Raw genomic sequence first — 13,947 nt, 5'->3', positions numbered from 1 at the left:
ACTTTACAGACAAGCAAAAGCTAAGAGAATTCAGCACCACTAAACAAGCTTTACAACAAATGCTAAAGGAACTTCTCTAGGCAGGAAACAAAAGAGAAGGAAAAGACCTAAAATAACAAATCCAAAACAATTTTAAAAATAGTAATAGGAACATACATATTAATAATAACCTTAAATATAAATGGATTAAATGCTCCCAACAAAAGACATAGACTGGATGAATGGATACAAAAACAAGACCTGTATATATGCTGTCTACAAGAAACCTACTTCAGACCTAGGGACACATACAGATTGAAAGGGAAGGGATGGAAAAAAGATATTCCATGCAAATGGAAATCAAAAGAAAGATGGAGTAGTAGTTCACATATCAGACAAAATAGACTTTAAAATAAAGACTATTACAAAAGACAAAGTAGGACACTACATAATGATCAAGGGATCAATCCAAGAAGTAGTATAACAGTTGTAAGTATTACACACCCAACATAGGAGCACATCAATATATAAGGCAAATGCTAACAGCCATAAAAGGGGAAATCGAAAGTAACACAATCATAGTAGAGAACTTTAACACCCCACTTTCACAAATGGACAGATCATCCAAAATGAAAATAAGTAAGGAAACACAAGCTTTAAATGATACATTAAACAAGATGAACTTAATCGATATTTACAGGACATTCCAATGAGAAACAGCAGATTACACTTTCTTCTCAAGTGCTCATGGAACATTTTCCAGGACAGATCATATCTTGGGTCACAAATCAACCCTTGGTAAATGTAAGAAAACTGAAATTGTATCAAGTATCTTTTTCAACCACAATGCTCTGAGACTAGATATCAATTAGAGGGAAAAAATCTGTAAAAATACAAACACAAGGAGGCTAAACAATACACTACTAAATAACCAAGAGATCCCTGAAGAAATCAAAGATGAAATCAAAAAATTCCTAGAAACATATGACAATGAAGACATGATGACCCAAAACTTAAGGGATGCAGCAAAAGCAGTTCTAAAAGGGATGTTTATAGCAATACAATCCTACCTCAAGAAACAAGAAACATCTCAAATAAACAACCTAAACTTACACCTAAAGCAATCAGAGAAAGAAGAACAAAAAAACCCCAAAGTTAGCAGAAGGAAAGAAATCATAAAGATCAGAACAGAAATAAATGAAAAAGAAATGAAGGAAACAATAGCAAAAATCAATAGAACTAAAAGCTGGTTCTTTGAGAAGATAAACAAAATTGATAAACCATTAGCCAGACTCATTGATTAAAAAAGGGAGAAGATTCAAATCAATAGAATTATAAATGAAAAGGAGAAGTAACCACTGACACTGCAGAAATACAAAGGATCATGAGAGATTACTACAAGCAACTATATGCCAATAAAATGGACAACCTGGAAGAAATGGACAAATTCTTAGAGAAGCACAACCTGCTCAGACTGAACCAGGAAGAAATAATAGAAAATATAAACAGACCGATCACAAGCACTGAAATTGAAACTGTGATTAAAAATCTTCCAACAAATAAAAGCCCAGGACCAGATGGCTTCACAGGTGAATTATATCAACATTTAGAGAACAGCTAACCTCTATCCTTCTCAAACTCTTCCAAAATATAGCAGAGGGAGGAATACTCCCAAACGCATTCTACAAGGCCACCATCACCCTGATACCAAAACCAGACAAAGATGCCACAAAAAAAGAAAACTACAGGCCAATATCACTAATGAACATAGATGCAAAAATCCTCAACTAAACACCAGCAAACAGAATCCAACAGCACATTAAAAGGATCATATACCATGATCAAGTGGGGTTTACCCCAGGAATGCAAGGATTCTTCAATATATACAAATCAATCAATGTGATAAACCATATTAACAAACTGAAGGAGAAAAACCATATGATCATCTCAATAGATGCAGAGAAAGCTTTTAACAAAATTCAACACCCATTTATGATAAAAACCCTCCAGAGAGTAGGCATAGAGGGAACTTACCTCAACATAATAAAGGCCATATATGACAAACCCACAGCCAACATCGTCCTCAATGGTGAAAAATTGAAACCATTTCCTCTAAGATCAGGAGCAAGAAAATGTTGTCCACTCTCACTACTATTATTCAACATAGTTTTGGAAGTTTTAGCCACAGCAATCAGAGAAGAAAAAGAAATACAAGAAATCCAAATTGGAAAAGAAGAAGTAAAGCGGTCACTGTTTGCAGATGACATGATACTATACATAGAGAATCCTAAAGATTCTACCAGAAAACTACTAGAGCTGATCAATGAATTTGCTAAAGTAGCAAGATACAAAATTAACGCACAGAAATCTCTTGCATTCCTATACACTAATGATGAAAAATCTGAAAGAGAAATTAAGGAAACACTCACATGTACCGCTGTAACAAAAAGAATAAAATACCTAGGAACACACCTACCTAAGGAGACAAAAGACTCCTGAAAGAAATTAAAGATGAAACAAACAGATAGGGAGATATACCATGTTCTTGGATTGGAAGAATCAACATTGTGAAAATGTCTATACTACCCAAAGCAATCTACATATTCAATGCAATCCCTATCAAACTACCAATGGCATTTTTCACAGAACCAGAACAAAAAATTTCACAATTTTTATGGAAACACAAAAGACCCCGAATAGCCAAAGCAATCTTGAGAAAGAAGAACGGAAGTGGAGGAATCAGGCTCCCCGATTTCAGACTATACTACAAAGTTACAGTAATCAAGACAGTATGGTACTGGCACAAAAACAGAAATATACATCAATGGAACAGGATAGAAAGCCCAGAGATAAACTCACGCACCTATGGTCACCTTATCTTTGATAAAGGAGGCAAGAATATACAATGGAGAAAAGACAGCCTCTTCAATAAGTGGTGCTTTGAAAACTGGTTAGCTACATGTAAAGGAATGAAATTAGAACACACCCTAACACCATACACAAAAATAAACTCAAATGGGTTAAAGACTCAAATGTAAGGCCAGACACTAGAAAACTCTTAGAGGAAAACATAGGCAGAACACTCCATGACATATCACAGCAAGATCCTTTTTGACCCACCTCTGAGAGAAATGGAAATAAAAACAAAACTAAACAAATGGGACCTAATCAAACTTAAAAGCTTTTGCACAGCAAAGGAAACCATAAACAAGACAAAAAGACAACCCTCAGAATGGGAGAAAATATTTGCAAATGAAGCAACTGACAAAGGATTGATCTCCAAAATTTACAAGCAGCTCATGCAGCTCAATATCTAAAAAACAAACAACCCAATCCAAAAGTGGGCAGAAGACCTAAATAGACATTTCTCCAAAGAAGATATACAGATTGCCAACAAACACATGAAAGGATGCTCAACATCACTAATCATTAGAGAAATGCAAATCAAAACTACAATGTGGTATCACCTCACACCGGTCAGAATGGCCATCATCAAAATATCTACAAAGAATAAATGCTGGAGAGGGTGTGGAGAAAAGGGAACCCTCTTGCACTTTTAGTGGGAATATAAATTAATATAGCCACTATGGAGACCAGTATGGAGGTTCCTCAAAAAACTAAAAATAGAACTACCATACGACCCAGCAATCCCACTACTGGGCACATACCCTGAGAAAACCATAATTCAAAAAGAGTCATGTACCACAATGTTCATTGCAGCTCTATTTACAATAGCCAGGACATGGAAGCAACCTAAGTGTCCATCAACAGATGAATGGATAAGCGAGATGTGGCACATGTATACAATGGACTATTACTCAGCCATAAAAAGAAACAAAATTGAATTATTTGTAGTGAGGTGGATGGACCTAGAGTCTGTCATACAGAGTGAAGTAAGTCAGAAAGTGAAAAACAAATACCGTATGCTAACACATATATATGGAATCAAAAAAAAAAAAAAGAAATGGTTCTGAAGAGCCTAGGGACAGGACAGGAATAAATACGCAGACATAGAGAATGGACTTGAGGACACGGGGAGGGGGACGTGTAAGCTGGGACGAAGTGAGAAAGTGGCATGGACATATATACACTATCAAAGGTAAAATAGATAGCTAGTGGGAAGCAGCTGCATAGCACAGGGAGATCAGCTTGGTGCTTTTTGTCCATCTAGAGGGGTGGGATAGGGAGGGTGGGAGGGAGATGCATGAGGGAGGAGATATGGGGTTGTATGTATATGTATAGCTGATTCACTTTGTTATACAGCAGAATCTAACACACTATTGTAAAGCAATTATACTCCAATAAACATGTTAAAAAAAACTCACCAGGTGTTTGTATTATTGCCTGGCCCAGTCTCTATATCACCACCACCATGCCTGAGTGCCCTCTCAATATTGCTCTGAAGATTTAATTTAAGACCTTTATTTCTAAATTTTTTAAGTAGAAACTTATTGAAAAATCTTCACCCCAACCACTGCCTTTTTTTGAGTTCAAAATATTTAGTTGATGTGCAAGACCAATTAATTATGTTTAAGTTTCTGAAAGTATGAGATCAGATTCTATAATTTTCAGTAATAGATTTCCAATGACGATACTTGCAGAAGTTTTCTTCCATAATACTCTTAATTTTATGTCATTTATATTTCACTTGTGAGGGTGATGAGAAACAAACAAAGGTTTAGTGACCTACTCAAATCACACAGGCAACAGGCTATAACGCATACCTCACCCTAAATCTACATGCTCTAGCTAAAAACTTAAAATCCCTTCCCAAAACAATGTGTCTTATCTGCTTTGAGTTAGACTGTCTTACACAAGGTAATTTTCTTATATTGGGATAAAAGTACATGTTCTGCAATCTAACTAATCATATACACTAAGCTATTATGACTTTAATTATCTGCTCTAAAGAATTTTAAGTTTTCTACATGATGTGACAGGCCACTAGAATTATTCTTGGTACTGCTACAGACCAATTAAGAAGTACTTTTCATGATTTTCCAAGTTCAGAAGAAAAGCAATTTTACAATGACTTTTAAAGTAGTTTCATAGCTACATTCATACTGGGTAATTAACAAATAACGCTCAGTAGGCAGAATAGCATAAAAGTTAAGATTATGAGCTCTGGGATCAGACAGACCCGAGGGGTGCTTTGCTAGCTCTCTGGCATTGCTAGCTCTCTGAGCCTGTTTCCTCTTCCTAAAAATAGGCATAATAACAGGGGATTAAGAGGTGCAAGCTACTATGTGTAAAATATATAAGCTACAAGGATATATTGTACAGCACATGGAATATAGCCAATATTTTATATTAACTATAAATGGAGCACACCTTTAAAAACTGTGAATCACTAGTTGTACACCTGAAACATATAATATTGTAAACCAACTATATCGCAATAAAAAAGAAGGAAAAAAAGGAAGAAAATAATGGGCACAATAGGAATACTGACTTCATTGGGTTGTCACAAGAATTAAATGATATAACACACCTAAAGTTCTTACCACTATGCCTGGCACATTTTAAGTGCTCAATGAATGATAGCTCTTATTATTATCAACTAAAGCTGACAACTTATTTGCATGAGAAATTAAAGTGCAATGCTTTATCATATTTTTAACATATTAAGTACTTGTCTACACTCATCTTGCTTCCAAATCACACTGGATAGAATGGTTTCTCAAATAATACAGCCATTATTAAATATATACTTACTGTTTTAATATCAGTGTTGAGAAATATGCTGCACTTATGGTGAAACAATTGGCTGAGTGGTGGTGAAACAAACAGACAAGATTTTCCCATGTTGTAACTCTTAACTGGGATGAACATTCTCTGGTGTTTAAAAGGTGAAGTTCTTTCTGTCTTGACTCACTGCTGGAAATCCCCTCAGCAAAACTGTTTGGCTCTGCTCCAACTCTGTGATCGGGTCTTATTTCCAGAAAGGACTAAGCCAAAAGGACAGAACTCAAAGACTAGAGTCCAGAACCAGAGTTTACAAGTCATAGATGTACTGCTTTCTTGATCAATTTATATTTATAGAATCATAAAAAGCCACATTTTAATTATGTTGGTCTATAACCACACAAAGATACTTTTCAGGGAAGAGAACCAAAGTCATAAAAGTTCAATATGTGTCACAATTGCTATTTAAAAATGTGCCCTTGGTTAGGCAATTTTATTTAAAAAAGAACTAAATTGTATATGAAAATGTTGCTACTAACCTATCTCCCTCACTTCCACCTAACTCTCACATGCAGATTATGGATGAAGACACATTTGTCTAGTTAGGCATCATCCAGTCTTTCTCTTTCTTTTCAGGCATCATCCAGTTATTAAATGGCAGTTACAGATTCCCAATCACATGATAAGATTTTACTGTATTATTGACACGATTTCTGTTCAATATCTATACTCTAAAAGGGAGTGCAAATAACACAGTGTTTAGGAGCCAGTTCTGGAGTCAGAACAACCTGGGTTCTAATCCCAGTTCTGCCATTTGTAACTGTTTGATCTTGAGCAATGTACCTAGTTTCTGGGTCTTAGAGATATCCCTTCCACTTACATGAAATGGATCTAATACTAGTACTTACCTCAAAATGTCATCACAAGTATTAAACTAATTGAGATAAAGTATGTAAAGCACTGGGTACAGTGCCTCACATACACAGTGCATAAATAAATGTTAGGCTTTACTATTACTAAAGTCAAATCTTGATTAGTCACATTAATGAAAAGTAATGAAACAAAAATCTAGCAGCACTAATACTGAATACTTTTAAATATATAATTTTTAAATTTGTTGTGATATTTTACAATTTATATTTAACTTTTGCCTGATGTTCTGGCAACCTGAAACAGTTCAAACAAACTAATAAAGCCAAAATGTGAGGGACTGAGCTAGAAAATAATCCCCTTGCTTAGAATTCTTCTCTATTGGCCAAGTGTGAAAAGTCAGCTTTGCTCTCATATTAATAAAAAGAGTCATCATAAATGAGCTGCCCCTTCTCTCTAAACATATGTTTGTTTAATTTTAGTCTGCATCAGAGGAAGTAATTAAGTACTGGGTTTAAAAGGTTTCCTGGCGAGCTGCAAATTAGAGCCGAAAGCAAACAGATGGTCAGATAGTCATCAACAGATTCTCAACCTGTTTAATTTTATCGGTAAGAAATGAAACACAACATTCACCCTTGAAAATTCAATTAAAGCAGAAAATATTCCTGTAAAAGATATATGTTTTATGGCACAATATATATTTTAGAAAAGAAGTTAGAGATTAACTACAGAGAATTAGAACATTCTATCTGATTGTGTCTGGAGCTTGAATTTATGTTTTTTTTCCAGCTCAACCCAGGAGGAGGGTTGACCTTAAGGTTTATTGATCAAAACCCTTTCCTCAATAGAGTAACTAGTCTTTGAGCTAAAATGAATCTATTTTATCCTTTTCTTCTTCCAGATTAGGAAACTTTTACTAAACTTCTGCAATATATTCTTTTTTATAACCATTCTACTTTCAAGTACCAAATAATCAACATCATTGATAACTGTGTTTCCCAAGCCTCTTTAAATTGGGCCAAATTATTCCAAAGGCTTTGCCATTGTTGCTGTGAGTTTAAGGAAATCAGTCACCAAATATAGGGCACCAATCTGAAGGCAATGATCTTGAGTTCCTGCATTTGCCACGGGAGAGCTGCCATTTTCCATTGTTCAGGGCATCCAAAAAGCATATCCAAACAGTCATCTCATGAAGAGTTTCTAATTTTGCTCTTAGTTTATGAATACCTTTACACAGCATTCAAACAAACCTTGGCAGCTATGACAAAGACCATAGTATACATCAAACTGATGTTCAATTTATAAATACAAAGACAGAGAAGCTACCATATATGACAGACCTACAGCTAACATCATACTCAGTGGTGAAAAGCTGAAAGCATTTCCTCTAAGATCAGAAACAAGACAAGGATGTACACTCTAGCCACTTTTTTCAACATAGTTTTGGAAGTCCTAGCTATGGCAATCATAGAAGAAAAAGAAATAAAAGGAATTCAAATTGGAAAAGAAGTAAAACTGTCATTGTTTGCAGACAACATGATACTGTACACAGAAAATCCTAAGGATGCTACCAGAAAATTTCTAGAGCTCATCAATGAATTCAGTAAAGTTGCAGAATACAAAATTAATACACAGACATCTGTTGCATTTATATACACTAACAATGAAAGATCAGAGAGAGAAATTAAAGAAACAATCCCATTTACCATCACATCAAAAAAAATAATAATAACAAACTTAGGAATATACCTACCTAAGGAGACAAAAGACCTGTAATCCGAAAACTATAAGATGCTGATGAAAGGAATCAAAGACAACACAGACAGATGGAAAGATATACCATGTCCTTGGATTGTAAGAATCAGTATCGTCAAAATGACTATACTACATAAGGCAATCTACAGATTCAGTGCAATCTCTATCAAATTACCAATGGCATTTTTCACAGAACTAGAACAAAAAAATCTTAAAATTTGTATGGAGACACAAACGACCCCAAGTAGCCAAAGCAATCTTGAGAAAGAAAAACAGAGCTGGAGGAATCAGGCTCCATGACTTCAGACTATACTACAAAGCTACAGTCATCAGAACAGTATGGTACTGGCACAAAAACAGAAATATAGCTCAATGGAACAAAATAGAAAACCCAGAAATAAACCCACACACCTATGGCCAATTAATCTATAACAAAGGAGACAAGACTATAAAATGGAAGAAAGACAGTCTCTTCAGTAAATGGTGCTGGGAAAACTGAACAGCTACATATAAAAAAACTGAAATTAGAATATTCTTTAACACCAGACACAAAAATAAACTCAAAAAGGATTAAAGACCTAAATGTAAGACCAGACACTATAAAACTCTTAGAGGAAAACATAGGCAGAACACTCTTTGACATAAATCACAGCAAGATCTTTTTTGATCTGTCTCCCAGAGTAATGGAAATAGAAACAAAAATAAACAAATGGGACCTAATTAAACCCCAAAGCTTTTGCACAGCAAAGGAAACCATAAACAAAATGAAAAGGCAACCCACAGAATGGGAGAAAATATTTGCAAACAAAGCAACCGACAAGGGATTAATCTTCAAAATTTACAAACAGCTCATGCAGCTCAATATCAAAAAAAACAAACAACCCAATCAAAAATAGGCAGAAGACCTAAAGAGACATTTCTACAAAGAAGACATAAAGATGGCCAAGAGGCACATGAAAAGACACTCAACATTGCTAATTATTAGAGAAATGCAAATCGAAACTGCATTGAGATATCACATCACACCAGTTAGAATGGCCATCATCAAAAAGTCTGCAAACAATAAGTGCTGGAGAGGGTGTGGAGAAAAGGGAAATCTCCTACACTGTTGGTGGGAATGTAAATTAGTACAGCAAGCATGGAGAACAGTATGGAGGTTCATTAAAAAACTAAAAACTAAAAATAGAGCTACCGTATGATTCAGCAATCACACTCCTGGGCATATATCCGGAGAAAACCATGGTTGGAAAGGATACATGCACCCCAATGTTCACTGCAGCACTGTTACAATAGCCAAGACAGGGAAGCAACCTAGATGTCCATTGACAGATTAATGGATAAAGAAGATGTGGTACATATATATAATGGAATATTACCCAGCCATTAAAAAGAATGATATAATGCCATTTGCAGCAACATGGATGCACCTGGAGATTATCATACTAAGTGAAGTAAGTCAGACAGAGGAATACAAATATCATATGATATTGCTTATATGTGGAATCAAAAAAAATGATACAAATGAGCTTATTTACAAAATGCCATAGAGGAAAATCACATATACTTCATTTACTATATGGACAATCCAAGCTACAACTAGTTTTTGTTTTAGCAGTCATAAAAGAGATCATTTTACAAAAGTTAAACCATAAATAATACCCTCAGAAATCTACAATCTATCTACCACAATCTTAAAATTTCTACACCAAGCACACCTAAAATGCATAGAGACCGTGAAATGCAGATTATTATGGATCTGAGGAAAAGAAGTATGGGAAGAAAACTCCAAACCAGTTATAATTCTCCAAGCTATCATCTCTCTAGCAATCCTGATCAAAGGCCAATGTTAATTTTTATTAAAAGTTATTGAAATTTATTAAGTTTATTATAGGTTCTGTGCTTACTATTCTTTTTCCATTAAATGCAAACTTACAGGACATTACAGTTTCGAGGAAAAAAATATGGCATATATTATTGTGTTACAATAGGTCAAAACATGCACGAACAGTTCTGAACAGGCAGAAATCACTTCCTACAGACAGACAACTTGGGAGTTGCATTCTTGCTAAATGGTTTTCATAAAAAAAAAAAAAAAAAACAGTACTAAGACCTGAATTTTCATCTTGACCTATACTAGACCAGTTCCAAATGTGCATCTTCTCTATCTTCCTGGCCTTGAGTGAATTTAGCCCACTTACTGACATTCACCTTTAGACATGCTATCTCTCCTCTACACTAGCTCCTCATTTTTCTATTCTTCTGTATGTATATGCCCAAGCAATTCCACTTACAGGACTTACTCCCTTCTGTACCTCTCACCTCATGTTCACATTTATCTCTGCATGCCTCCTAGCTGTCATGCATCACTGGGAGGATGTATTTCTTTAAACATATGTCATTTGGATTCAAACAGCTTGTGTTGAATTCAAGCTCTGTGGCTTACTAGTTGTGTGACCTTGAGAAAGTTGTTTAACCTCTCTGAACCTGTATTTCCTTATCTTGAAAATAGAGATAATCACAGTATCTAACTCATAGGACTAGAAATTGCCAAGAAAAAATGAGATAGTACCCAACACACTTAAGTGTTCCTACTTACTAACACTATTATGGTTACTATCAAGAAATCCATTGCAAAAACCAATATACCTGCTTTCATTTCTAAACTTTTGAGAAGCAAGTGCTATACCTCTGTATTAGGGCACAGTTGAGTACAAGTTTGAAAAGTTTCTTTTTTTAATTGGTCTATGAAGGAAAGGGAGTCTTGAGTTAAGGTCACACTAAGTTGCAATCATCATAGATCCTCCCTCGCCTGATAGGACATCTAATATTGGTTATTTTTATGAAAATCACTAGCAGGAGTAAGAAAACAGTCAAAGATTCACAATCCAAAACCAAAAGCTTTCTTTTAAGTGCTCTTCAGAAAACACTTAGTCATTTATAGAATCATCTCACTTTGTACAATTGCTGGATTCCTGTTAGGATGTTTGCCCCAAAATTTCTAAATCATATGTTAAGAACAACATGACAGCTTTCTTAAAGGAAAAACCTTAGTATTGCAAACCGAAGAGTCCCCATTTATGTTATAAAGGAGCTCTTCTGAAGTATACTCATTTTATCCTGTTTTAATATTATTTAAAAGTACTATAAGATTATAATAAAATAAGAATTTATTTTGGCAATATGCAGTAGAATTTTGATAACAGGTTCATAGGAACTATAATTACTGCAACAACAAACAAATCTATAATTACCCATAAGAAAAACAATTGAAACAAAAAGCATAAATATTTATTTGCATAGTCTTCAACAGTGGAATCTAATAATGTACATAGTAGGAGACAGTAGTCATTTTTAAGGCCCTAAGAAACTTAAGTCTTAACAGAGAGGTATAATTGTTCTTATTTGAATAGAAATTCTGAAAGGAGTTTCTTCTTGAATCTGCTTTTCGGGGAGGCGTAGAAGAGCAAGAAAGCAAAGAATAAATAGCAGTATTGAAACTGCATGTCACCCAAAGTGAAATCACCAAAACTAGCTTCCAGATCTGTCCACCCTAATTAGGGATTTAACTAAAGGTATTAAGCTGATCTTTTAAATTTTACAATTATTTTATTGGAATTGAGACTCTGGGCAGCTTGCACATTATTTTAAATATCATAATATATATGGAAAATAATAAGGCAAGAGGCTCATAAAGTGAAGTTCAAAGACAATATAAAAAGTTTTCTTTTTTTCAACCTAAACTTGCTCCAAAAATGTAACTTTAAGTATTCTATTTCAAAACTGTCTAAACACACCCACATGTGGTAGCCAGAGAAGACAAGTTGAAGGTTCAAGCTTCTTGTGATTTCATGCAACTTTCAGTTCTCTTCCAAACCCTCTTAGGGGGTAAATAAAACAAAAACAAAAACACAACAACAACAAAAAACATGGGATAGCTGCTGCTCTGAAGCTCAGAAGAGGGAGTGGGTTCATACATTCTACATTCTGAGCCCACACATCTGCTCTTGCCACTGTTGGCTTTTCTCCTGAGCTGTGAAACACAGAGACACTTTCATTTACCATGGATATACACTCAGCTTTCACTCCAGCTTAGCCTATTGCTCCCCACAACTGCTGAAAATTGTTATTCTCAATTAAGAGCACGGGGGATGAGAGAGGGTTGTCCTATCATTTGAAGAAGCCACCACTGGAATCTGCAACTATACAAGAAGGCACTTGTTAGTTCCCTTCCAGTTCTCAATGTATTTGAAGCAGTTAGAAACTGTTTGAAGTAACATCTTTTGAAAGAAAAGCAAAGGTCAAAATAAGGGACACAATGGAAGGGAAAAACAGGTCCCTTGTCACATTGTTTTAAAAACCCCCCACAACTTTATATCATTGTTCCCAACTTCCGCTCCCATTCTGTCTAGTTCTAACAGACTCTTTAGGCTGAAGTTAAATACCCCCTCCTACACAGTGGCAAAATATAACTTTTTGATTACAAGGGTCTCACTCTGTGAAATATAATCACAGTGCCTCAGTAGGCCTCCACTCCGTCATCATCAGTAACAGCATGTTTTACATCCTTTACAGATGTGCACTCCTGCCCCTGCCTCAGTACCTACAGCAAATATGTGAAATGTCCCACTCTTGAAACTTACCAGTGTGAGACTTTCTTGACGTCTTCACCTAACCCTAAAGACCCTATACCACCATCTTCCATTTACCAAAACTCGGTAGCTTTCTTTTTTCTTCAGAGAAGAAATGTGGGCCTAACATCACTAGGCAAACAAAGGTAAACTCCATGGAAAAATGAAATCGATGCAACAAAGAGAAGAAAGGGAAGAAGGGGGTGGGGTGGGAAATGCGGGTGTCTACCGAAGGAGAAGCTGCCAGACTAACTTCTGCAATTTAACGGTTCTGGGGCAGCAGGAGACTGATGTGTAGAAAAACAACAAAGGTGGGCTTCCCACCCTCCTTACCGCCGTGGAGCCAGAGGAAGAGGCAATATACACACGGATCACCATCTTGGTTGGGAACAGCGGCTGTAGTTGTTTGAGTCCTGCAAACGGCTGGAGAGCAGCTGCAGCAAAGGCTGGAATCAAGCTAGGGGCCTTACAGAGGTTGGAAGAGAAGGGTGGGGGAAGGTGGAAGGGGAACTCGCCAGAGCCCCGCCTCCTCTCTTGGCTGCTTTCACTGGGCTCAGAGGGCGGCAGTCCCAGCCCCAAACCCCGGAAGGCACAGGCTCGTTTGCATCATTTCTAATTTTTTTTTTTAAATTGGGAATCTCGAATAGCACCGCGAGATCTGTTGAAACATTTATTCTTGACTATTCCCTCCCTGAGAAAAGGGAAAGGAGAAAGAAAAAGAAAGAGGGAGCGTTGAATTAAATTAGATTGCAATGAAGGATCTTTTCCCACGTAGACTCAAAGTTCTGCGTGTAACTTCCTGCTCAGAAATGTATGCAAATAAGATGTCTTCTTTAAAAGAGGAAGTTCTGCGTTGAATCCAGACACTAGTGATAAAGACCAAGTTCTCAAAGCCTTGTGCATTTTAAGATTCCTATTACGTAGTGATTGTTCTGATGTTAGCTGGTGGCAGGAAATGGACCTTGAAGCACTGAGCGCTGCCTTGGAAGGTTTAGGAAAAGTGTCAGGTTTCCCAAAGCCCAGAAACAGC

General features: G+C 36.0%; 1 protein-coding gene across 1 annotated transcript in view; it reads right to left on the bottom strand.

Annotated features, from left to right (window-relative positions):
* The window catches only part of SH3BGRL (SH3 domain binding glutamate rich protein like), a 79,737-nt gene extending 66,217 nt beyond the window's left edge, over nucleotides 1-13,520 (bottom strand). Inside the window, exon 1 of the mRNA XM_036841008.1 lies at nucleotides 13,251-13,520. Within this exon, the coding sequence (XP_036696903.1) occupies nucleotides 13,251-13,295 (45 nt within the window). The 5' untranslated portion in view covers nucleotides 13,296-13,520. The remainder of the gene's footprint in view (nucleotides 1-13,250) is intronic.
* Between the last annotated feature and the right edge of the window lie 427 nt (nucleotides 13,521-13,947).

Source organism: Balaenoptera musculus, chromosome X, assembly GCF_009873245.2.
Source record: "Balaenoptera musculus isolate JJ_BM4_2016_0621 chromosome X, mBalMus1.pri.v3, whole genome shotgun sequence".
NCBI lineage: Eukaryota > Metazoa > Chordata > Mammalia > Artiodactyla > Balaenopteridae > Balaenoptera > Balaenoptera musculus.
Note: the sequence above shows the minus strand (reverse complement) of the source record. Positions and strands in the feature narration are given on the sequence as shown.